The 24,991-nt window shown below is 57.0% G+C and overlaps 1 protein-coding gene across 1 annotated transcript in view; it reads right to left on the bottom strand.

Moving 5' to 3' along the window:
* Positions 1–24,991, bottom strand: part of LOC119961324 (tonsoku-like protein) — a 69,246-nt gene that overhangs the window by 20,728 nt on the left and 23,527 nt on the right. The window contains exons 7-14 of the mRNA XM_038788718.1: positions 17,367–17,412; positions 16,211–17,160; positions 14,640–14,758; positions 11,340–11,496; positions 7,335–7,413; positions 5,818–6,125; positions 4,698–4,863; positions 3,417–3,592 (exon numbers count right to left, since the gene is read on the bottom strand). Coding sequence (XP_038644646.1) covers positions 3,417–3,592; positions 4,698–4,863; positions 5,818–6,125; positions 7,335–7,413; positions 11,340–11,496; positions 14,640–14,758; positions 16,211–17,160; positions 17,367–17,412 — 2,001 coding nt within the window. The remainder of the gene's footprint in view (positions 1–3,416; positions 3,593–4,697; positions 4,864–5,817; positions 6,126–7,334; positions 7,414–11,339; positions 11,497–14,639; positions 14,759–16,210; positions 17,161–17,366; positions 17,413–24,991) is intronic.

The following is a 24,991-nucleotide window of genomic DNA, read 5'->3' on the forward strand; positions in this document are numbered from 1 at the left end:
CAGAGGGAGGTGAGGAGGGATGGCCTGGGTCAGAGGGAGGTGAGGGATGGCCTGGGTCAGAGGGAGGTGAGGGATGGCCTGGGTCAGAGGGAGGTGAGGAGGGATGGCCTGGGTCAGAGGGAGGTGAGGGATGGCCTGGGTCAGAGGGAGGTGAGGAGGGATGGCCTAGGTCAGAGGGAGGTGAGGGATGGCCTGGGTCAGAGGGAGGTGAGGAGGGATGGCCTGAGTCAGAGGGAGGTGAGGAGGGATGGCCTGGGTCAGAGGGAGGAGAAACTCTGGAATTCTCGATCCCAGAAGCTGGGAGTTCAGTCACTGAAAATGGCCGAAGCAGAAACTGATACATTACTACTTCTTATAAATAGCAGGAAATGGCATTGCTATAGACGATCAAGCGTGATTTAGTTGAATGGCGAAGCAGGCCTAAGGGGCTGAATGGCCTAACCCTGCTCCTATTCCGATACAACTGTGTGGTTTGCTCGGCCATTTCAGATAGCATAGAATGGCAGAATCCCTACAGTGTAGGAGTTGGCACCGACCCTCAGGCAGAGCATCTTACCCAAACCCACTCCCCACCCTGTGGGGTCCTCGTCCATTCAGCCGCTGAATGTCAGCCTGCAGGTACAGCAGGTATGTTGGCCTTCATAGCGAGAGGGTTTGAGTATTGGAATAGAGATGTTTTGCTGCAGTTCTATCAGGCATTGGTGAGGCCACACCTGGAGTATTGTGGGCAGTTTTGGTGTCCTTATCTGAGGAAGGATGTTCTTGCTATGGAGGGAATGCAGCGCAGGCTGATTCCTGGGAGGGTGGTACTGTCAGATGAGGAGAGACTAAATCAGTTAGGATTATATTCATTGGAGTTTAGAAGAGTGAGAGGGGATCTCATAGAAACTCACAAAATTCTAACAGGATTAGACAGGGTAGATTCAGAAAGAACGTTCCCGATGGTGGGGGAGCCCAAAACCAGGGGGCATAGTTTGAGGATAAGGGGTAAACCTTTTAGGACTGAGATGAGGAGAAGTTTCTTCACCCAGAGAGCGGTGAATCTGTGTAGTTGAGGTCAAAAAGTTGTGTAATTTCAAGAAGGAATTAGCTCTTGGGGCTAAATGGGTAATAATAATCTTTATTGTCACAAGTAGGCTTACATTAACACTGCAATGGAGTTACTGTGAAAAGCCCCTAGTCGCCACATTCCGGCGCCTATTCGGGTACACTGAGGGAGAATTCAGAATGTCCAATTCACATAACAGCACGTCTTTGGACTGTGGGAGGAAACCGGAGCACCCGGAGGAAACCCACGCAGACACGGGGAGGACGTGCAGACACCGCACACAGACAGTGACCCAGCGGGGAATCGAGGGGGGGGGGGGGGGGGGGGGGGGGGGGGGGGAAGGTGGGATCAGTGTATTGAACTTTAAAAATATAAATAAATTTAGAGTACCCAATTCATTTTTCTAATTAAAGGGCAATTTAGCGTGGCCAATCCACCTACCCTGCACATCTTTGGGTTGTGGGGGTTAAACCCACGCAGACATGGGGAGAACGTGCAAACTCAACAGGGACAGTGACCCAGAGCCGGGATTGAACCTGGGACCTCGGCGCCGTGAGGCAGCAGTGCTAACCACTGCGCCACCATGCCGCCCCAGTATATGGAACTTGCTGATCAGCCATGATCATAATGAATGGCAGAGCAGACTCAAAGGGCCGAATGGCCTCCTTCTGCTTCTATTTTCTATGACAACACAACAGCTTGATGATCACCATGACTGAGGCTATTTAAATTCCTGTGGTGTGATTTGAATATGTCTCCAGACCATCAGTCTGCTGGTTTACTAATTCAGTGGTATTCACGACTGACTTAAAGAAGTGAAGTATAGTACACTCCTCTGTCAGCATCAACGGGGCCGAGGTGGAGATGGTTGAAATTCTTAGGTGTGCACATCACCAAAGATCTGTCCTGGTCCACCCACGTCAACACAACCACCAAGAAAACACAACAGCACCTACACTTCCTCAGGAAACTAAGTAAATTCGGCATGTCCACATTAACCCTTACAAACTTATACAGATGCACCATAGAAAGCATCCTATCTGGCTGCATCACAGCCTGGTATGGCAACTGCTCGGCCCAGGACCGCAAGGAACTTCAGAGAGTCGTGAACACCGCCCACTCCATCACACAAACCCGCCTCCCATCCATTGACTCCATCTACACCTCCCGCTGCCTGGGGAATGCGGGCAGCATAATCAAAGACCCCTCCCACCCTGCTTACTCACACGTTCAACTTCTTCCATTGGGTAGGAGATACAAAAGTCTTGAGGCCATGCACTAATAGATTCAAAACAGCTTCTTCCCCGGTGTTACCAGACTCCTAAACAACCCTCTTATGAAAACCGCTTATTGTCACAAGTAGGCTTCAATGAAGTTACTGTGAAAAGCCCCTAGTCGCCACATTCCGGCACCTGTTCGGGGAGGCTGTTACGGGAATTGAACCGTGCTGCTGGCCTGCCTTGGTCTGCTTTCAAAACCTGTGCTAACCAGCCCCTTGTGGACTGAACTGATCTCTTCACACATCTTCTCTACTGAGCAGTACTACACTCCGTATGCTTCACCCGATGCATTTACATTGTGTATTTACGTATGTCCTGTTTTTACATGTATGGAATGATCTGTCTGGACTGTACGCAGCACAGTACTTTTCACCGTACCCCGGTACATGTGACAGTAAATCAAATCCAATTAATGTACAGCAGCATGGTAGTACAGTGGATAGCACAATTGCTTCACAGCGCTAGGGTCCCAGGTTCGATTCCCGGCTTGGGTCACTGTCTGTGCGGAGTTTGCACGTTCTCCCCGTGTCTGCGTGGGTTTCCTCCGGGTGCTCCGGTTTCCTCCCACAGTCCAAAGATGTGCAGGTTGGGTGGATTGGACATGCCAAATTGCCCCTTAGTGTCCAAATTGCCCTTAGTTTTGGGTGGGGTTACTGGGTTGTGGGGATAGGGTGGAGGTGTGGGCTTGGGTAGGGTGCTCTTTCCAAGGCCAGGTGCAGACTCAATGGGCCGAATGGCCTGCTTCTGCACTGTAAATTCTATAATTCTATGAACATAAGCACAATGTTAGCGGATATACAGAGATCCACTGCGAGCCAGTCGAACTGGAGTAGTCACACAAAGTGAGTTCTGGGCAATAGGTTGGACATAGCAGCCTCCTCCCACGCCCCCCAACATCCCGCCCATCCCCCCCAAACCCCCCGCCTCCCGAGAGTTCCCGCCAACATGATTGTCTGCTCAAAGCACTTGTCTGAAACTCAAGACTCACAAACAGGAAAGGGAATTGCCCACCCCAGGGCTGAGGAGTCGCTACTTGGGTGACGTGGGGCAAAGACCCTCGCTGACGTCAGGGACCACAAGGGACTGACCTGGCTGAGGTACTTTGTCACCAGTCCCATGAAGGGCCTGTCGTCGTGGTTACCGAGCACCGAGGCGATCTCCAGATGCGAAAGGACATCATGGGCAAGATTTCTCAAGAGAAACTGGACACCTTTGAAGCCCAGGTCATTGTGCGAGAGGATCAGAGTCTTCAAGTGTCGGGATCCTGGGAGAATGAAGAGGAATGGGCTGTGAACAATATTGCACAGGTACACAGCTGTTCAGGTAAACCAAGAACTAACTCCCAGCACAAAAATATTGAACAACTCATCAACAATCCGGTTAAAACATCAACAGAATATTCCGGTGATTATTACCTATCGGCTCTGGTGAAATATCTTCAAAATTAAACTGTCAGAGGGTCAGTACTGAGGGAGTGCCGCACTGTCAGAGGGTCAGTACTGAGGGAGTGCCGCACTGTCAGAGGGTCAGTACTGAGGGAGTGCTGCACTGTCAGAGGGTCAGTACTGAGGGAGTGCTGCACTGTCAGAGGTCAGTACTGAGGGAGTGCCGCACTGTCAGAGGGTCAGTACTGAGGGAGTGCTGCACTGTCAGAGGGTCAGTACTGAGGGAGTGCTGCACTGTCAGAGGGTCAGTACTGAGGGAGTGCTGCACTGTCAGAGGGTCAGTACTGAGGGAGTGCTGCACTGTCAGAGGGTCAGTACTGAGGGAGTGCCGCACTGTCAGAGGGTCAGTACTGAGGGAGTGCCGCACTGCCAGAGGGTCAGTACTGAGGGAGTGCTGCACTGTCAGAGGGTCAGTACTGAGGGAGTGCCGCACTGTCAGAGGGTCAGTACTGAGGGAGCGCCACACTGTCAGAGGGTCAGTACTGAGGGAGTGCAGCACTGTCAGAGGGTCAGTACTGAGGGAGTGCTGCACTGTCAGAGGGTCAGTACTGAGGGAGCGCCACACTGTCAGAGGGTCAGTACTGAGGGAGTGCAGCACTGTCAGAGGGTCAGTACTGAGGGAGTGCCGCACTGTCAGAGGGTCAGTACTGAGGGAGTGCTGCACTGTCAGAGGGTCAGTACTGAGGGAGTGCTGCACTGTCAGAGGGTCAGTACTGAGGGAGTGCTGCACTGTCAGAGGGTCAGTACTGTGGGAGTGCTGCACTGTCAGAGGGTCAGTACTGAAGGTCCCAATCCTTGCACCCAATGACTGATGCACAATTCCTTGATAAACTTTGCATGTTTGAACTTGTGTCTGTGAGAGGGTTTGGTGTGATCTAAGATGAGCAAAGGTGCTGTTGTAACGAGATTGCTCCCTGTTTTTACCTTTGAGTGTGCAGCTGAGTGCCATGTTCTGCAGGAATCTGGCCGTGAGGCCGCAGGCCTGGAGTTTGAGCGTGCTCAGTCGAGGGCAGGATCTGATCAGTGAGGCTATGAGCTGAGAGCTGCCGTCTCCCAAAGGATTGAGGCTGAGGTTCAACTCCTCCAGACTCTGAAAGAGAAAGGCAATATTTACAATCCCGAGCAGTGAAACATTCTAATCAGAAATGGAATAACCCCGCAGAGACCCATGAAGAAACAGTCATTGATCTCCCAATGGGGGCATTGAATACGAGAATCCACCTGGAGTGCCAGGGGGCTTGTTACGACGCAGGATAAGAACAGGCCCCAGATTGGGCCTGGTGAGGTTTCTCCTCTCAGTAGGGTCTGCACTGGGAGTGAGATGCTGCGTAAAGTATAACTTGTTTCAAAGTCAATAAATTCACTGATATTTATGAGTTTCCTGAAGGGTTTTTCTTAATTTTTCCAATTAAGGGGCAATTTAGCGTGGCCAATCCACCTACCCTGCACATCTTTGGGTTGTGGGGGCGAAACCCACGGAGACATTGGGGGAAATGTGCAAACTCCACACGGACAGTGACCCAGGGCCGGGATCGAACCCGCTCTGGCCTGAGCGGGGACTCAGGCCAGAGCGGGGCCGGGTGAGTCCCCTCAATTTAAAGTTATGTCCCTTCGTGCTAGACATCGCCATCCGAGGAAAAAGGCTCTCACTGTCCACCCTATCTAATCCTCTGATCATCTTGTACGCCTCAATTAAGTCCCCTCTTAGCCTTCTTCTCTCTAACGAAAACAGCCTCAAGTCCCTCAGCCTTCCCTCATAAGATTTTCCCTCCATACCAGGCAACATCCTGGTAAATCTCCTCTGCACCCGTTCCAAAGCTTCCACATCCTTCCTATAATGAGGCGACCAGAACTGTACGCAATACACCAAATGCGGCCGCACCAGAGTTTTGTACAACTGCAACATGACCTCATGGCTCCGGAACTCAATCCCTCTACCAATAAAGGCCAACACCCCATACGCCTTCTTGACAACCATAACCGAACAGTTTTATCTTGTGGGAGGAACCCAGAACATCGCGCGGTTCCCCGTGACATCTCAAACCTGAAAGGGGGTGTCCCTGGAGGACGTGCTGGGGTCACACAGCTTCCTCAGACCTTCATGTGTGATGCAGTTGGATGACAGGTCCAGCAGGGTCAGGTTGGGCATGGTGACCAGGCTGGCCAGCAGCTCGTCCATGGCATCGTCGCCGAGGCGGTTGGCAGAGAGGCAGAGTCGGCGGGTGGCGTTCTGGAGTTTGAGGGCCCGCAGGATGGGGGTCAGGTGCTCCTTGTTCAAGGACAAGTTGGATAAATCGATCGAGGAGCCATTTTCCTGCAGCTGTAGGATCTTCGACATGGAGGAGTCTTCAGCTGCAATCAAACACATTGAGGAGATTATAGCAACAGACTGCACCGCCTCACCTTCTTACAGATTTCGTTCAGGGGATACAGGTGAAGGGGGTGACCAGCGATGAGGCTTCTGGTAATTGAATATCTAGGCTGCCAATCGAGTAGTTTTACAGAAGTTAGTTTATTAAGGATTGAGATGAATCATAGAAAGTATACCCAGTAATCATTATTAACCATTAAACATGTATTTTTAGGACATAGCAGTAATAAGTAATCAAACTCTGGCTGCACGCAGTGGCCACAATGCATGATGGGATTTAGACTAGCCAACTTGACCATGTTTTTTGAGTCACAGGTGATGTGTGGTGAGCAGTGGACTGGGTAAACAGGTTTTATCAGTAGCCCCCAATATCCTCTGAAACAATCCCAGAAGTAAAGAGGATGCCATTTCCGATATTCTGTCCCGAGCTGGACAATGGACAGGATATTAGGATGGACACTGAACCTTGGTAAGCAACAGGGGGATAGGATGAGGTTAAATCATGGGTTGGTCACAATTTTATTGGATAAGGTTTGAACATGGCAGCTTCAGGGATTGGGTCGAGTCCAGCTGGGGTGGGCTATTGATTTTTGGAAATCGTATAATTGATGTGTTTTTATCAGTGTTCAGCAGATCGATCTTGGCATTATCCAGGTCCACCTCTCGTGTACGCGAAACCAAGCTTGGGTTAATAAAGCCGTCTTAACCAGGTTGTTGTTGTGTCTGTTGCTCTCTGTACTGAGTTGAGCCATATCCACAGGAAAGAACTCCATGTGAAAGCTGTCGCTGGTTAGGCCAGCATTTATTGCCCATCTCTAATTGCCCTTCTGAAGATGCTGGTGAGCTGCCTTCTTGAGCCGCTGCAGTCCCTGAGGTGTAGGTACACCCACTGTGCTGTTAGGGAGGGAATTCCAGGATGTTGCCCCAGTGACAGTGAAGGAACGGCGATATATTTTCCAGTCAGGGTGGTGAGTGACTGGGAGGGGAACCTCCAGGTGGTGGGGTTCCCAGGTATCTGCTGCCCTTGTCCTTCTAGATGGTAGTGGTCATGGGTTTGGAAGGTGCTGTCTAATGAACCTTGGTGAATCCCTGCAGTGCATCTTGTAGATGGTACACACGGCTGCTCACATTGTGTTCCCCTGTGGGTGAGGTATAATTATTTTGACTGTGTGGAGAGTATATCTGCTTACCCAGAGCCAGACTGTCACAGGCCCTCTTGTATCTGACAGAGATTGGAGGCAGGTCCCAGGACAGCACTTCAGCGAGGACCTGAAAAACATCCCAGACGTCCCTCAGTACGTTCACCCCTCAGCGAAGCAGCAGGTTCTGAGCAGCGCCATGCTTTACACCCCCAGCGTACTGCCTCGCAACACACTGGCACCATCAAGCTGCCCATGTCTGAATTCACTCGGACTCTGTGGGCGCGATTCTGCGGCCTTGTTACGCTCTCTCTCCAACGTGACCAGGCCGGAGAGCAGCGAGAGAGGCTGAAAACGGGATCCGCGCTAGGCGCCAAACAGTTTGCGATGGAACCGGCCCGCTCCCTGGGCCGAAATCAGGATCTCGCCGGAGCGAGGCCAAAACCAATTATCACCACTTAAGCCCCATTTCCATACGATCAACGAGAATGACCCCTTATCCAACAGCGACCCGTCATTCAGGGGTCTACCCCCTCGCTGGGGGGGGGGGGGGGGGGGCAGTTATCTGCGATGTCGTGGGAATTATAATTCCCGTCATCACTAAAACAGATTGTCTGCTCGTTCTCACCATTGCCGCTTTCTCCAAATTACTGCACTGGTCGCACTCCCAGGCCAGGGTTTATAGCCACTCCCGGACTCCCAGGCCAGGGTTTATAGCCACTCCCGGAATCCCAGGCCAGGGTTTATAGCCATTCCCGAACTCCCAGGCCAGGGTTTATAGCCATTCCCGGACTCCCAGGCCAGGTGTTTATGGCCATTCCTGGACTCCCAGGCCAGGGTTTATAGCCACTCCCGGAATCCCAGGCCAGGGTTTATGGCCACTCCCGAACTCCCAGGCCAGGGTTTATGGCCACTCCCGGACTCCCAGGCCAGGGTTTATGGCCACTCCCGGACTCCCAGGCCAGGGGTTCTGGCCACTCCCGGACTCTCAGGCCAGGGTTTATAGCCATTCCCGGACTCCCAGGCCAGGGTTTAATGGCCACTCCCGCACTTCGAGGCCACTCCCGGACTCCCAGGCCGGGGTTTATGGCCACTCCCGGACTCCCAGGCCAGGGTTTATAGCCACTCCCAGGCCAGGGTTTATGGCCACTCCCGCACTCCCAGGCCAGGGGTTTATAGCCACTCCCGCACTCCCAGGCCAGGGTTTATGGCCACTCCCGGACTCCCAGGCCAGGGTTTATGGCCATTCCCGAACTCCCAGGCCAGGGTTTATGGCCATTCCCGGACTCCCAGGCCAGGGTTTATGGCCACTCCCGAACTCCCAGGCCAGGGTTTATGGCCATTCCCGGACTCCCAGGCCAGGGTTTATAGCCATTCCCGGACTCCCAGGCCAGGGGTTTATGGCCATTCCCGGACTCCCAGGCCAGGGTTTATGGCCATTCCCAGACTCCCAGGCCAGGGGTTTATGGCCATTCCCGGACTCCCAGGCCAGGGTTTATGGCCATTCCCGGACTCCCAGGCCAGGGTTTTATAGCCATTCCCGGACTCCCAGGCCAGGGTTTATAGCCACTCCCGAACTCCCAGGCCAGGGTTTATAGCCACTCCCGGACTCCCAGGCCAGGGTTTATAGCCACTCCCGGACTCCCAGGCCAGGGTTTATGGCCATTCCCGGACTCCCAGGCCAGGGTTTATAGCCATTCCCGAACTCCCAGGCCAGGGTTTATAGCCACTCCCGGATTCCCAGGCCAGGGTTTATAGCCACTCCCGGATTCCCAGGCCAGGGTTTATAGCCACTCCTGGACTCCCAGGCCAGGGGTTTATAGCCACTCCCGGACTCCCAGGCCAGGTGTTTATGGCCATTCCTGGACTCCCAGGCCAGGGTTTATAGCCACTCCCGGAATCCCAGGCCAGGGTTTATGGCCACTCCCGAACTCCCAGGCCAGGGCTTATGGCCACTCCCGGACTCCCAGGCCAGGGGTTCTGGCCACTCCCGGACTCCCAGGCCGGGGTTTATGGCCACTCCCGGACTCCCAGGCCAGGGTTTATAGCCACTCCCAGGCCAGGGTTTATGGCCACTCCCGCACTCCCAGGCCAGGGTTTATGGCCACTCCCGAACTCCCAGGCCAGGGTTTAATGGCCACTCCCGAACTCCCAGGCCAGGGTTTATAGCCACTCCCGAACTCCCAGGCCAGGGTTTAATGGCCACTCCCGGACTCCCAGGCCAGGGGTTTATGGCCATTCCCGGACTCCCAGGCCAGGGTTTATGGCCATTCCCGGACTCCCAGGCCAGGGTTTATAGCCACTCCCGGACTCCCAGGCCAGGGTTTATAGCCACTCCCGGACTCCCAGGCCAGGGTTTATGGCCACTTCCGAACTCCCAGGCCAGGGGTTTATAGCCACTCCCGGACTCCCAGGCCAGGGTTTATAGCCACTCCCGGACTCCCAGGCCAGGGTTTATAGCCATTCCCGGACTCCCAGGCCAGGGTTTATAGCCATTCCCGGACTCCCAGGCCAGGGTTTATGGCCACTCCCGAACTCCCAGGCCAGGGTTTATGGCCACTCCCGAACTCCCAGGCCAGGGTTTATAGCCATTCCCGGATTCCCAGGCAAGGGTTTATGGCCACTCCCGAACTCCCAGGCCAGGGTTTAATGGCCACTCCCGCACTCCCAGGCCAGGGTTTATAGCCACTCCCGGACTCCCAGGCCAGGGTTTATAGCCACTCCCGGGCTCCCAGGCCAGGGTTATAGCCACTCCCGGATTCCCAGGCCAGGGTTTATAGCCACTCCCGGGCTCCCAGGCCAGGGTTTATAGCCACTCCCGGACTCCCAGGCCAGGGTTTATGGCCACTCCCGGACTCCCAGGCCAGGGTTTAATGGCCACTCCCGCACTCCCAGGCCAGGGTTTAATGGCCACTCCCGAACTCCCAGGCCAGGGTTTAATGGCCACTCCCGAACTCCCAGGCCAGGGTTTATGGCCACTCCCGAACTCCCAGGCCAGGGTTTATAGCCATTCCCGGACTCCCAGGCCAGGGGTTTATGGCCACTCCCGAACTCCCAGGCCAGGGTTTATGGCCACTCCCGGAATCCCAGGCCAGGGTTTATGGCCACTCCCGAACTCCCAGGCCAGGGTTTATGGCCACTCCCGAACTCCCAGGCCAGGGTTTATGGCCACTCCCGAACTCCCAGGCCAGGGTTTACAGCCACTCCCGAACTCCCAGGCCAGGGTTTATGGCCACTCCCGAACTCCCAGGCCAGGGTTTATAGCCACTCCCGAACTCCCAGGCCAGGGTTTAATGGCCACTCCCGCACTTCGAGGCCACTCCCGGACTCCCAGGCCAGGGTTTATGGCCATTCCCGGACTCCCAGGCCAGGGTTTAATGGCCATTCCCGGACTCCCAGGCCAGGGTTTATGGCCACTCCCGCCCCGTGAGATATCACCGTCCTGCCAATGTAGACGGGGTTGCAATTGGCCCTCCACATCCACCAGGGGGAGACACGGTGTGTCGGGGGCCTGACGGTCCAGGCCCAACAGCAGCTCAGGGGCCGTGAAGCCGAGGTTGTGAAAGGAGCTACATAAATGCAAGTCTTTGTTACATTCACAATTTATTCCTCCCCGTTTTCCTCCCCGCCCCCCCCACCTAGCCCACCCTCCCGCCCACCCTCCCCCCCACCCTCCCACCCACCATCCCCCCCCCCTCCCCGCCCACCCTCCCCCCCTCCCTCCCGCCCACCCTCCCGCCCACCCTCCCCCCCTCCCGCCCACCCTCCCCCCTCCCACCCTCCTCCCTCCCGCCCACCCTCCCGCCCACCCTCCCCCCCTCCCGCCCACCCTCCCCCCCACCCTCCCCCCCCACCCTCCCCCCCCCCCCACATTCCCCCCACCCTCCCGCCCACCCTCCCCCCCACCCTCCCCCCCACCCTCTCCCCCCCCCCCACATTCCCCCCACCCTCCCGCCCACCCTCCCCCCCACCCTCCCGCCCACCCAGTCTGAATGAGTCAGTTGCGAATTTCATTGAGAATGAATGCAGGAAAGTTCGGAGACGGTGATGACTTACCTCCTCGTTGTCATGGAGAAGGTTGATGATTGGGTCATGTGGAGACAATAAGGCGCCGCCACTGGTCAGAGAGAGGCGTGGTCGCAGGTCACACTCTTGGTGGTATCTTGTCTCTGCTTCCTTGGTCAACCATAAGATGGTGTAAGAGTCTGAGTCACTGAAAATGAAACACAGATCTCTTAGACCATGGATTGATCTCTCTCCCTCTCTCTCTCTTGCACTCTCCATTTCTCTCGCGCTCTCCCTCTCTCTCTCTTGCACTCTCCATTTCTCTCGCGCTCTCCCTCTCTCTCTCTTGCACTCTCCATTTCTCTCGCGCTCTCCCTCTCTCTCGCGCTCTCTCTGCCTCGCGCTCTCCCTCTCTCTCGCGCTCTCCCTCTCTCTCGCGCTCTCCCTCTCTCTCTCTCTTGCACTCTCCCTCTCTCTCGCGCTCTCCCTCTCTCTCGCGCTCTCTCTGCCTCGTGCTCTCTCTCTCGCGCTTTCTCTGCCTCGTGCTCTCCCTCTCTCTTGCGCTCTCTCTGCCTCGTGCTCTCTCTCCCCCTCGCGGTCTCCCTCTCTCTCGCGCTCTCTCTCTCACCCTCACTTGCGCTCTCTCTCTCTCACGCGCTCACCCTCTCTCTCTCGCGCTCTCCCTCTCTCTCACACGCTCCCTCTCACGCTGTCGCTCTCTCTCTCTCTCACTCTCGCACTCTTCCTCTATCTCGCGCTCTCTCTCTCACCCTCACTTGCGGTCTCTCTCATGCTCTCTCTCTAACTCCCTCTCACCCTCTCTCAAACTCTCTATCTGTCTTTAACTGTCTCTAACTCTCTCTCTAACTCTCACTCTCTCTCTCACTCGCTCTCTCGCTCTCTCACTCCCTCTCTCTCACTCTCTCTCTGTCACTCTCTCTCTCTCACTCTCTCTCTCTCACTCTCTCTCTGTCACTCTCTCTCTGTCACTCTCTCACTCTCACTCTCTCTCTGTCACTCTCTCACTCTCACACTCTCTCACTCTCTCCTCCCTCTCTCTCACTCTCTCTCTGTCACTCTCTCTCTCTCACACTCTCTCACTCTCTCTCTCAGTCACTCTCTCTCTCTCAGTCACTCTCTCTCTCTCACTCTCTGTCACTCTCTCACTCTCTGTCACTTTCTCTCTCTCTTTCTCACTCTCTCTCTCTGTCACTCTCTCTCTGTCTCTTACACTCTCTCTCACTCTCTCTCTCAGTCACTCTCTCTCTGTCACTCTCTCTCTGTCACTCTCTCTCTGTCACTCTCTCTCTGTCACACTCTCTCTCTCTCACTCTCTCTCTCTCCTCGCTGTCACTCTCTCTCTCTCTCTGTCTCTCTCTCTCTCTCTGTCACTCTCTTTCTGTCTCTCTCTCTCTCACTCTCTCTGTCTCTCTCTCTCTCTGTCACTCTCTCTCTCTCTCGCTCACTCTCTCTGTCTCTCTCTCTCTCTGTCACTCTCTCTCTGTCTCTCTCTCTCTCTGTCACTCTCTCTCTGTCACTCTCTCTCTGTCACTCTCTCTCTGTCACTCTCACTCTCTCTCAACTCTCTCTCTCTCACTCTCTCTCATTTAGCACTGGGCTAAATCGCTGGCTTTTAAAGCAGACCAGGCAGGCCAGCAGCACGGTTCGATTCCCGTACCGGCCTCCCCGAACAGGCGCCGGAATGTGGCGACTAGGGGCTTTTCACAGCAACTTCATTGAAGCCTACTCGTGACAATAAACGATTTTCATTTTTCATTTAATTTCATTTCTCTCTCACTCTCTCTACGCTGTGGGGTCCGGATGTGATACCTCCCCCCCCCCCCCCCCAGCTACCCCCCCCCCCCCCGCTGTTCCCCCATCTCCCAGCGCCCCCCCGTTGTCCCCCCCGCTGTCCCCACCTCCCCTCCCCCCAGCCCCCCCTGCTGTCCCCACCTCCCCAGCCCCCCCCGCTGTCCCCACCTCCCCTCCCCCCCACCCCAGCTGTCCCCACCTCCCCAGCCCCCCCCGCTGTCCTCACCTCCCCTCCCCCCAGCCCCCCCTGCTGTCCCCCCCCACCTCTGCTGTCCCCACCTCCCCAGCCCCCCCCCCCGCTGTCCCCACCTCCCCAGCCCCCCCCCCGCTGTCTGCACCTCCCCAGCCCCCCCCGCTGTCCCACCTCCCCAGCCCCCCCCCCCCGCTGTCCCCACCTCCCCTCCCCCCCACCCCAGCTGTCCCCACCTCCCCAGCCCCCCCCCACTGTCCCCACCTCCCCTCCCCCCAGTCCCCCCTGCTGTCCCCCCCACCCCTGCTGTCCCCACCTCCCCAGCCCCCCCCCCCCGCTGTCTCCACCTCCCCAGCCCCCCCCGCTGTCCCCACCTCCCCAGCCCCCCCACCCCCGCTGTCCCCACCTCCCCAGCCCCCCCCCGCTGTCCCCACCTCCCCAGCCCCCCCCCCGCTGTCCCCACCTCCCCAGCCCCCCCCCCGCTGTCCCCACCTCCCCTCCCCCCCCCCACCCCCGCTGTCCCCACCTCCCCAGCCCCCCCCCCGCTGTCCCCACCTCCCCAGCCCCCCCCGCTGTCCCCACCTCCCCAGCCCCCCCCCCCGCTGTCCCCACCTCCCCAGCCCCCCCCGCCCGCTGTCCCCACCTCCCCTCCCCCCCACCCCCGCTGTCCCCACCTCCCCTCCCCCCCACCCCCGCTGTCCCCACCTCCCCAGCCCCCCCACCCCGCTGTCCCCACCTCCCCAGCCCCCCCCCCCGCTGTCCCCACCCTCCCCAGCCCCCTCCCCCGCTGTCCCCACCTCCCCAGCCCCCCCCCGCTGTCCCCACCTCCCCAGCCCCCCCCACCCCCGCTGTCCCCACCTCCCCAGCCCCCCCCCGCTGTCCCCACCTCCCCAGCACCCCCCCCCCCGCTGTCCCCACCTCCCCAGCACCCCCCCCGCGCTGTCCCCACCTCCCCAGCCCCCCCCCCCGCTGCCCCCCCCCCGCTGTCCCCACCTCCCCAGCCCCCCCCCCCCCCGCTGTCCCCACCTCCCCAGCCCCCCCCCCGCTGCCCCCCCCCCCGCTGTCCCCACCTCCCCAGCCCCCCCCCGCTGTCCCCACCTCCCCAGCCCCCCCCCCCGCTGTCCCCACCTCCCCAGCCCCCCCCGCTGTCCCCACCTCTCCAGCCCCCCCCCCCCGCCCGCTGTCACCACCTCCCCAGCCCCCCCCCCCCGCTGTCCCCACCTCTCCAGCCCCCCCCCCCCCCCCCCGCTGTCCCCACCTCCCCAGCCCCCCCCCCCGCTGTCCCCACCTCCACACCTCCCCAGCCCTCCTCCCCCCCTCCCCCGCTTCCCCTCCCCCCCCACCCCTACCTGGAGGGGACGGCGATGAGGAAGAGTTTCTCTTTAACTCGGACCTTCACTCGATACGGTGTTTGTGGAGGTGGGGAGGAGGAGGATGATGGTGATGCCAGTGTGTCCTGTCCTCTGGGCTGTCAACAGGAGGAAATGGAGTCACTGAGTCATTTACAACACACAAGGCCATTTGGCCCATCGAGCACATGTCAGCTCTCTGTCCGTGTAACAACCCAGTCTCACTACCCCCCCCCCCCCCCCCCTCCCCCTCGCTTGATCCCCGTAACTCTGCAAAGTTGACTTCGGTCGAAATCAGCCTCTAGCAAACGGAGCCGTGTCTGACAGAAGGAGTCTCCTGCAACAGCGCAGACTCGATGGGCCACGGAGCCGCTTCTGCCCTGTGTTATTCTGTAATTCCCGGTGAGAGTCGGGTGATGAAGTTCAGGGAGGGAATTCCAGAGTATGGGGTCCAGGAAGTTCCAATCGGGGAGTAATTGTGATCGCAAATATTCAGGGGGCCAGACGCAGAGGGGTCCAGCGACCTCAGACGGTGGTGTCGCTGACGGGGTGGTGGGTGGTTCACAGGGATTGGGAGCTACACTGGAGGGATTTGAAAACAAGGATGCAATTGTACAGGGCCTTGGTGAGGCCACACCTGGAGTATTGTGTGCAGTTTTGGTCTCCTTCTCTGAGGAAGGATGTTCTTGCTCTCGAGGGAGTGCAGTGAAGGTTTACCAGACTGATTCCAGGGATGGCGGGACTGTCACATGAGGAGAGATTGACTAGGTTGGGATTGTTCTCGCTGGAGTTCAGAAGAATGAGGGGGAACTCATAGGGACGTATAGAATTCTAACAGGACTGGACAGGGTAGATGCAGGGAAGAGGTTACCAATGATGGGTGTGTCCAGAACCAGGGGTCACAGCCTGAGGATTCAGGGTAAACCATTTCGGACAGAGATAAGGAGACATTTCTTCACCCAAAGAATGGTGAGCCTGTGGAATTCATTACCACAGGAAGGAGTTGATGCTAAAACTTTGAATATATTCAAGAGGCGGCTGGATATAGCACTTGGGGAGAATGGGATCAAAGGCTATGGGGAGAAAGCAGGTTTAGGCTATTGAGCTGGATGATCAGCCATGATGGTGATGAATGGCGGAGCGGGATCGAAGGGCTGAATGGCCTCCTCCTGCTACTATCTTCTATGTATCTATGAGGGGGTTTTACAATAAAGGACTAAACATTTCTCTCTGACGAAAGCCAATGAGATTTAAAGGGCAGGTTGTGGGTTAAGGTTGTGAGGGGTGATATTTCCTGAAAGTTCAGCCAGGAATGTATCCGGGAGCCGTGTTTAATGAGGACACGAGGAGTTCAAACCGAGGAAAATCGGAAGCAAAGTTTTATTTACACGGACGATGTGCACACGACCCGCCTGGTTCCTGCTGAGGTGGGTGTCCTGAGATACATGGGTTAATGGGGTGCCCCTGTTTCTAGCAACGGGGCTGGTACTCGGCAAGGAACACGGGGAAGACAAGCATTTCCCACCCTGCAGATCCTGCGCGGGATATTACACTGTGGACTGTGTATTTACCTGTGATGTGGACCAGCCCGGCATTCGGAGATGGACTGGGGCCTTACTGATGTTTCTCTGAGGGGTTTGAAACTGGGACAGACTGGCATCGGGCTGTGTGGGAGCGTTCGCCGTTCTGTCACCAAGGAGGGAGGCTCTGCTCTCCACAGGCCTCGGACTGCTGCCCTGTGTCTCTCCCACCACCGGGGTCACAGGTCGTGCCAGTTGACTCAATGCTTCTTTAGAATGGCTGCGGTCAACTTCCAACCATTCATCCTCCAGGCCGTCACCATCCAGCCAATCAGTGTCCTTCGATGGCGGGTGCGTGACACTGGGCGATGAGTCCATCACTGACGATTGAGTCTGATTGTCAAATAAAAGTGTTGTACTCGTTGAGGGTTGGCTGGATTTGGATGAAGATTTTCCAGTACTCATTGAGGATTGGCTGGATTTGGATGAAGATTTTCCAGTACTCATTGAGGATTGGCTGGATTTGGATGGCGTTGCTACTGAATGGCCTGTTGACTTCTCTCTCTGCTCCACAGAGCTGGGAAGAAGATGGGAAGATATGTTTCCACTCGATGCTTCAGAGCCTTTTTGGTGAGCTGATGACCTCTGGCCCGCTCGAATACATTGCTTCTTAAATGGTCTGGGAGAGGATATGAAGTCATCGTCTTCCTCAGTTGACCACCGGCTACTGGAAGTCGACGAGACCAGTCTGGATGTTGCTGGCTGTGACAGATCAGCAGATTCTTTCCTCTTCGACAGCGATAACCTCCCTTGGCACTGTGTCTTCGCCAGGGAGCGACTGATGGAGAATACTGCCCCGTTGCCATGACCTTCACTCAGCCAATGAGAGGAGGTCAAATGGCTGTCAGGAGATTCCACGGAGGAGGATGGCAGAGAACATTCACCGCTGTGTTTCCCGTGCAGATACTGAGAGCTCTGAGCGAGAAGTTTCAATTCTGGCCCTGGGACACAGAAACACAAATTCAGCTGACCAACATCTTCAACATTCAAAGGAAAAGGGCATGAGAACGAAGAGGAAGTGAGCAAACAAACAACACATGGTCGGTACGAATGGAACACGAACATCGCATCAAATAAGAGGATTTGAAGGTTATAACAACCACAACACTAAAGGGAAAGACTGATTTAAATTAATCTCCTGATTCACCCAGTGATGGAATTGTTGGCAACATGTTGAAGTTATCAGTTTCTCGCTAAGTCAGAAACAACACATTCAATTTGCAATAACTCATTTGCTTCAAAATCACAGGGTCACAGTCCTGAGCATTAAATCCAGGCTGACACCCTGATGGAGGACTGAGGGAGTGCTGCACTGTCAGAGGGTCAGTGCTGAGGGAGTGCTGCACTGTCAGAGGGTCAGTACTGAGGGAGTGCCACACTGTCAGAGGGTCAGTACTGAGGGAGTGCCGCACTGTAAGAGGGTCAGTACTGAGGGAGTGCTGCACTGTCAGAGGGTCAGTACTGAGGGAGTGCTGCACCGTCAGAGGGTCAGTGCTGAGGGAGCGCTGCACTGTCAGAGGGTCAGTACTGAGGGAGTGCTGCACTGTCAGAGGGTCAGTACTGAGGGAGTGCCACACTGTCAGAGGGTCAGTACTGAGGGAGTGCCGCACTGTAAGAGGGTCAGTACTGAGGGAGTGCTGCACTGTCAGAGGGTCAGTACTGAGGGAGTGCTGCACTGTCAGAGGGTCAGTACTGAGGAAGTGCTGCACTGTCAGACGGTCAGTGCTGAGAGAGTGCTGCACTGTCAGAGGGTCAGTACTGAGGGAGTGCCGCACTGTTAGAGGGTCAGTACTGAGGGAATGCTGCACTGTCAGAGGGTCAGTACTGAGGGAGCGCTGCACTGTCAGAGGGTCAGTACTGAGGGGGTTCCGCACTGTCAGAGGGTCAGTACTGAGGGAGTGCTGCACTGTCAGAGGGTCAGTACTGAGGGAGCGCTGCACTGTCAGAGGGTCAGTACTGAGGGAGTGCCGCACTGTCAGAGGGTCAGTGCTGAGGGAATGCTGCACTGTCAGAGGGTCAATGCTGAGTGAATGCTGCACTGTCAGAGGGTCAGTACTGAGGGAGTGCCGCACTGTCAGAGGGTCAGTACTGAGGGAGTGCCGCACTGTCAGAGGGTCAGTACTGAGGGAGGGCTGCACTGTCAGAGGGTCAGTACAGAGGGAGTGCTGCACTGTCAGAGGGTCAGTACTGAGGGAGTGCTGCACTGTCAGAGGGTCACTACTGAGGGAGTGCTGCACTGTCAGAGGGTCAGTACTGAGGGAGTGCCGCACTGTCAGAGGGTCAGTACTGAGGGAGTGCCGCACGATCAGAGGGTCAGTACTGAGGGAGTGCTTTACTGTCAGAGGGTCAGTACTGAGGGAGTGCCGCACTGTCAGAGGGTCAGTACTGAGGGAGTGCCGCACTGTCAGAGGGTCAGTACTGAGGGAGTGCTTTACTGTCAGAGGGTCAGTACTGAGGGAGTGCCGCACTGTCAGAGGGTCAGTACTGAGGGAGTGCCGCACTGTCAGAGGGTCAGTACTGAGGGAGTGCTTTACTGTCAGAGGGTCAGTACTGAGGGAGTGCCGCACTGTCAGAGGGTCAGTACTGAGGGAGTGCCGCACTGTCAGAGGGTCAGTACTGAGGGAGTACTTTACTGTCAGAGGGTCAGTACTGAGGGAGTGCCGCACTGTCAGAGGGTCAGTACTGAGGGAGTGCCGCACTGTCAGAGGGTCAGTACTGAGGGAGTGCCGCACTGTCAGAGGGTCAGTACTGAGGGAGTGCTGCAATGTCGGAGGGTCAGTACTGAGGGAGTGCCGCACTGTCAGAGGGTCAGTACTGAGGGAGTGCTGCACTGTCAGAGGGTCAGTACTGAGGGAGTGCTGCATTGTCGGAGGGACAGTACTGAGGGAGTGCCGCACTGTCAGAGGGTCAGTACTGAGGGAGTGCCGCACTGTCAGAGGGTCAGTACTGAGGGACTGACGCGCTGTCAGAGGGTCAGTACTGAGGGAGTGCTGCACTGTCAGAGGGTCAGTACTGAGGGAGTGCTGCACTGTCAGAGGGTCAGTACTGAGGGAGTGCTGCACTGTCAGAGGGTCAGTACTGAGGGAGTGCCGCACTGTCAGAGGGTCAGGACTGAGGGAGTGCTGCACTGTCAGAGGGTCAATACTGAGGGAGTGCCGCACTGTCAGAGTGTCAGTACTGAGGGAGTGCTGCACTGTCAGAGGGTCAGTACTGAGGGAGTGCTGCATTGTCAGAGGGTCAGTACTGAGGGAGTGCCGCACTGTCAGAGGGTCAGTACTGAGGGAGTGCCGCACTGTCAGAGGGTCAGTACTGAGGGGGTTCCGCACTGTCAGAGGGTCAGTACTGAGGGAGTGCTGCACTGTCAGAGGGTCAGTACTGAGGGAGCGCTGCACTGTCAGAGGGTCAGTACTGAGGGAGTGCCGCACTGTCAGAGGGTCAGTGCTGAGGGAATGCTGCACTGTCAGAGGGTCAGTGCTGAGGGAATGCTGCACTGTCAGAGGGTCAGTACTGAGGGGGTGCCGCACTGTCAGAGGGTCAGTACTGAGGGAGTGCTGCACTGTCAGAGGGTCAGTACTGAGGGAGTGCTGCACTGTCAGAGGGTCAGTACTGAGGGAGTGCTGCACTGTCAGAGGGTCACTACTGAGGGAGTGCTGCACTGTCAGAGGGTCAGTACTGAGGGAGTGCCGCACTGTCAGAGAGTCAATACTGAGGGAGTGCCGCACGATCAGAGGGTCAGTACTGAGGGAGTGCTTTACTGTCAGAGGGTCAGTACTGAGGGAGTGCCGCACTGTCAGAGGGTCAGTACTGAGGGAGTGCCGCACTGTCAGAGGGTCAGTACTGAGGGAGTGCCGCACTGTCAGAGGGTCAGTACTGAGGGAGTGCTTTACTGTCAGAGGGTCAGTACTGAGGGAGTGCCGCACTGTCAGTGGGTCAGTACTGAGGGAGTGCCGCACTGTCAGAGGGTCAGTACTGAGGGAGTGCTTTACTGTCAGAGGGTCAGTACTGAGGGAGTGCTGCACTGTCAGAGGGTCAGTACTGAGGGAGTGCCGCACTGTCAGAGGGTCAGTACTGAGGGAGTGCTTTACTGTCAGAGGGTCAGTACTGAGGGAGTGCCGCACTGTCAGAGGGTCAGTACTGAGGGAGTGCCGCACTGTCAGAGGGTCAGTACTGAGGGAGTGCCGCACTGTCAGAGGGTCAGTACTGAGGGAGTGCTGCAATGTCGGAGGGTCAGTACTGAGGGAGTGCCGCACTGTCAGAGGGTCAGTACTGAGGGAGTGCTGCACTGTCAGAGGGTCAGTACTGAGGGAGTGCTGCATTGTCGGAGGGACAGTACTGAGGGAGTGCCGCACGGTCAGAGGGTCAGTACTGAGGGAGTGCCGCACTGTCAGAGGGTCAGTACTGAGGGACTGACGCACTGTCAGAGGGTCAGTACTGAGGGAGTGCTGCACTGTCAGAGGGTCAGTACTGAGGGAGTGCTGCACTGTCAGAGGGTCAGTACTGAGGGAGTGCTGCACTGTCAGAGGGTCAGTACTGAGGGAGTGCCGCACTGTCAGAGGGTCAGTACTGAGGGAGTGCTTTACTGTCAGAGGGTCAGTACTGAGGGAGTGCCGCACTGTCAGAGGGTCAGTACTGAGGGAGTGCCGCACTGTCAGAGGGTCAGTACTGAGGGAGTGCTTTACTGTCAGAGGGTCAGTACTGAGGGAGTGCCGCACTGTCAGAGGGTCAGTACTGAGGGAGTACTTTACTGTCAGAGGGTCAGTACTGAGGGAGTGCCGCACTGTCAGAGGGTCAGTACTGAGGGAGTGCCGCACTGTCAGAGGGTCAGTACTGAGGGAGTGCCGCACTGTCAGAGGGTCAGTACTGAGGGAGTGCTGCAATGTCGGAGGGTCAGTACTGAGGGAGTGCCGCACTGTCAGAGGGTCAGTACTGAGGGAGTGCTGCACTGTCAGAGGGTCAGTACTGAGGGAGTGCTGCATTGTCGGAGGGACAGTACTGAGGGAGTGCCGCACTGTCAGAGGGTCAGTACTGAGGGAGTGCCGCACTGTCAGAGGATCAGTACTGAGGGACTGACGCGCTGTCAGAGGGTCAGTACTGAGGGAGTGCTGCACTGTCAGAGGGTCAGTACTGAGGGAGTGCTGCACTGTCAGAGGGTCAGTACTGAGGGAGTGCTGCACTGTCAGAGGGTCAGTACTGAGGGAGTGCCGCACTGTCAGAGGGTCAGGACTGAGGGAGTGCTGCACTGTCAGAGGGTCAATACTGAGGGAGTGCCGCACTGTCAGAGTGTCAGTACTGAGGGAGTGCTGCACTGTCAGAGGGTCAGTACTGAGGGAGTGCTGCATTGTCAGAGGGTCAGTACTGAGGGAGTGCCGCACTGTCAGAGGGTCAGTACTGAGGGAGTGCCGCACTGTCAGAGGGTCAGTACTGAGGGGGTTCCGCACTGTCAGAGGGTCAGTACTGAGGGAGTGCTGCACTGTCAGAGGGTCAGTACTGAGGGAGCGCTGCACTGTCAGAGGGTCAGTACTGAGGGAGTGCCGCACTGTCAGAGGGTCAGTGCTGAGGGAATGCTGCACTGTCAGAGGGTCAGTGCTGAGGGAATGCTGCACTGTCAGAGGGTCAGTACTGAGGGGGTGCCGCACTGTCAGAGGGTCAGTACTGAGGGAGTGCTGCACTGTCAGAGGGTCAGTACTGAGGGAGTGCTGCACTGTCAGAGGGTCAGTACTGAGGGAGTGCTGCACTGTCAGAGGGTCACTACTGAGGGAGTGCTGCACTGTCAGAGGGTCAGTACTGAGGGAGTGCCGCACTGTCAGAGAGTCAATACTGAGGGAGTGCCGCACGATCAGAGGGTCAGTACTGAGGGAGTGCTTTACTGTCAGAGGGTCAGTACTGAGGGAGTGCCGCACTGTCAGAGGGTCAGTACTGAGGGAGTGCCGCACTGTCAGAGGGTCAGTACTGAGGGAGTGCTTTACTGTCAGAGGGTCAGTACTGAGGGAGTGCCGCACTGTCAGAGGGTCAGTACTGAGGGAGTGCCGCACTGTCAGAGGGTCAGTACTGAGGGAGTGCCGCACTGTCAGAGGGTCAGTACTGAGGGAGTGCTGCAATGTCGGAGGGTCAGTACTGAGGGAGTGCCGCACTGTCAGAGGGTCAGTACTGAGGGAGTGCTGCACTGTCAGAGGGTCAGTACTGAGGGAGTGCTGCATTGTCGGAGGGACAGTACTGAGGGAGTGCCGCACTGTCAGAGGGTCAGTACTGAGGGAGTGCCGCACTGTCAGAGGGTCAGTACTGAGGGACTGACGCACTGTCAGAGGGTCAGTACTGAGGGAGTGCTGCACTGTCAGAGGGTCAGTACTGAGGGAGTGCTGCACTGTCAGAGGGTCAGTACTGAGGGAGTGCTGCACTGTCAGAGGGTCAGTACTGAGGGAGTGCCGCACTGTCAGAGGGTCAGGACTGAGGGAGTGCTGCACTGTCAGAGGGTCAATACTGAGGGAGTGCCGCACTGTCAGAGTGTCAGTACTGAGGGAGTGCTGCACTGTCAGAGGGTCAGTACTGAGGGAGTGCTGCATTGTCAGAGGGTCAGTACTGAGGGAGTGCCGCACTGTCAGAGGGTCAGTACTGAGGGAGTGCCGCACTGTCAGAGGGTCAGTACTGAGGGAGTGCCGCACTGTCAGAGGGTCAGTACTGAGGGAGTGCCGCACTGTCAGAGGGTCAGTACTGAGGGAGTGCCGCACTGTCAGAGGGTCAGTACTGAGGGAGTGCCGCACTGTCAGAGGGTCAGTACTGAGGGAGTGCTTTACTGTCAGAGGGTCAGTACTGAGGGAGTGCCGCACTGTCAGAGGGTCAGTACTGAGGGAGTGCCGCACTGTCAGAGGGTCAGTACTGAGGGAGTGCCTTACTGTCAGAGGGTCAGTACTGAGGGAGTGCCGCACTGTCAGAGGGTCAGTACTGAGGGAGTGCCGCACTGTCAGAGGGTCAGTACTGAGGGAGTGCTTTACTGTCAGAGGGTCAGTACTGAGGGAGTGCCGCACTGTCAGAGGGTCAGTACTGAGGGAGTGCCGCACTGTCAGAGGGTCAGTACTGAGGGACTGACGCACTGTCAGAGGGTCAGTACTGAGGGAGTGCTGCACTGTCAGAGGGTCAGTACTGAGGGAGTGCTGCACTGTCAGAGGGTCAGTACTGAGGGAGTGCTGCACTGTCAGAGGGTCAGTACTGAGGGGGTTCCGCACTGTCAGAGGGTCAGTACTGAGGGAGTGCCGCACTGTCAGAGGGTCAGTACTGAGGGGGTTCCGCACTGTCAGAGGGTCAGTACTGAGGGAGTGCTGCACTGTCAGAGGGTCAGTACTGAGGGAGCGCTGCACTGTCAGAGGGTCAGTACTGAGGGAGTGCTGCATTGTCAGAGGGTCAGTACTGAGGGAGTGCCGCACTGTCAGAGGGTCAGTACTGAGGGAGTGCTGCACTGTCAGAGGGTCAGTACTGAGGGAGCGCTGCACTGTCAGAGGGTCAGTACTGAGGGAGTGCTGCATTGTCAGAGGGTCAGTACTGAGGGAGTGCCGCACTGTCAGAGGGTCAGTACTGAGGGAGTGCCGCACTGTCAGAGGGTCAGTACTGATGGAGTGCCGCACTGTCAGAGGGTCAGTACTGAGGGAGTGCCGCACTGTCAGAGGGTCAGTACTGAGGGAGTGCCGCACTGTCAGAGGGTCAGTACTGAGGGAGTGCCGCACTGTCAGAGGGTCAGTACTGAGGGAGTGCTTTACTGTCAGAGGGTCAGTACTGAGGGAGTGCCGCACTGTCAGAGGGTCAGTACTGAGGGAGTGCTGCACTGTCAGAGGGTCAGTACTGAGGGAGTGCTTTACTGTCAGAGGGTCAGTACTGAGGGAGTGCCGCACTGTCAGAGGGTCAGTACTGAGGGAGTGCCGCACTGTCAGAGGGTCAGTACTGAGGGAGTGCTTTACTGTCAGAGGGTCAGTACTGAGGGAGTGCCGCACTGTCAGAGGGTCAGTACTGAGGGAGTGCCGCACTGTCAGAGGGTCAGTACTGAGGGACTGACGCACTGTCAGAGGGTCAGTACTGAGGGAGTGCTGCACTGTCAGAGGGTCAGTACTGAGGGAGTGCTGCACTGTCAGAGGGTCAGTACTGAGGGAGTGCTGCACTGTCAGAGGGTCAGTACTGAGGGAGTGCCGCACTGTCAGAGGGTCAGGACTGAGGGAGTGCTGCACTGTCAGAGGGTCAGTACTGAGGGACTGACGCACTGTCAGAGGGTCAGTACTGAGGGAGTGCTGCACTGTCAGAGGGTCAGTACTGAGGGAGTGCTGCACTGTCAGAGGGTCAGTACTGAGGGGGTTCCGCACTGTCAGAGGGTCAGTACTGAGGGAGTGCCGCACTGTCAGAGGGTCAGTACTGAGGGGGTTCCGCACTGTCAGAGGGTCAGTACTGAGGGAGTGCTGCACTGTCAGAGGGTCAGTACTGAGGGAGCGCTGCACTGTCAGAGGGTCAGTACTGAGGGAGTGCCGCACTGTCAGAGGGTCAGTGCTGAGGGAATGCTGCACTGTCAGAGGGTCAGTGCTGAGGGAATGCTGCACTGTCAGAGGGTCAGTACTGAGGGAATGCTGCACTGTCAGAGGGTCAGTACTGAGGGAGTGCCGCACTGTCAGAGGGTCAGTACTGAGGGAGGGCTGCACTGTCAGAGGGTCAGTACTGAGGGAGTGCTGCACTGTCAGAGGGTCAGTACTGAGGGAGTGCTGCACTGTCAGAGGGTCACTACTGAGGGAGTGCTGCACT

This window comes from Scyliorhinus canicula, unplaced genomic scaffold (assembly GCF_902713615.1).
Source record: "Scyliorhinus canicula unplaced genomic scaffold, sScyCan1.1, whole genome shotgun sequence".
Lineage (NCBI taxonomy): Eukaryota > Metazoa > Chordata > Chondrichthyes > Carcharhiniformes > Scyliorhinidae > Scyliorhinus > Scyliorhinus canicula.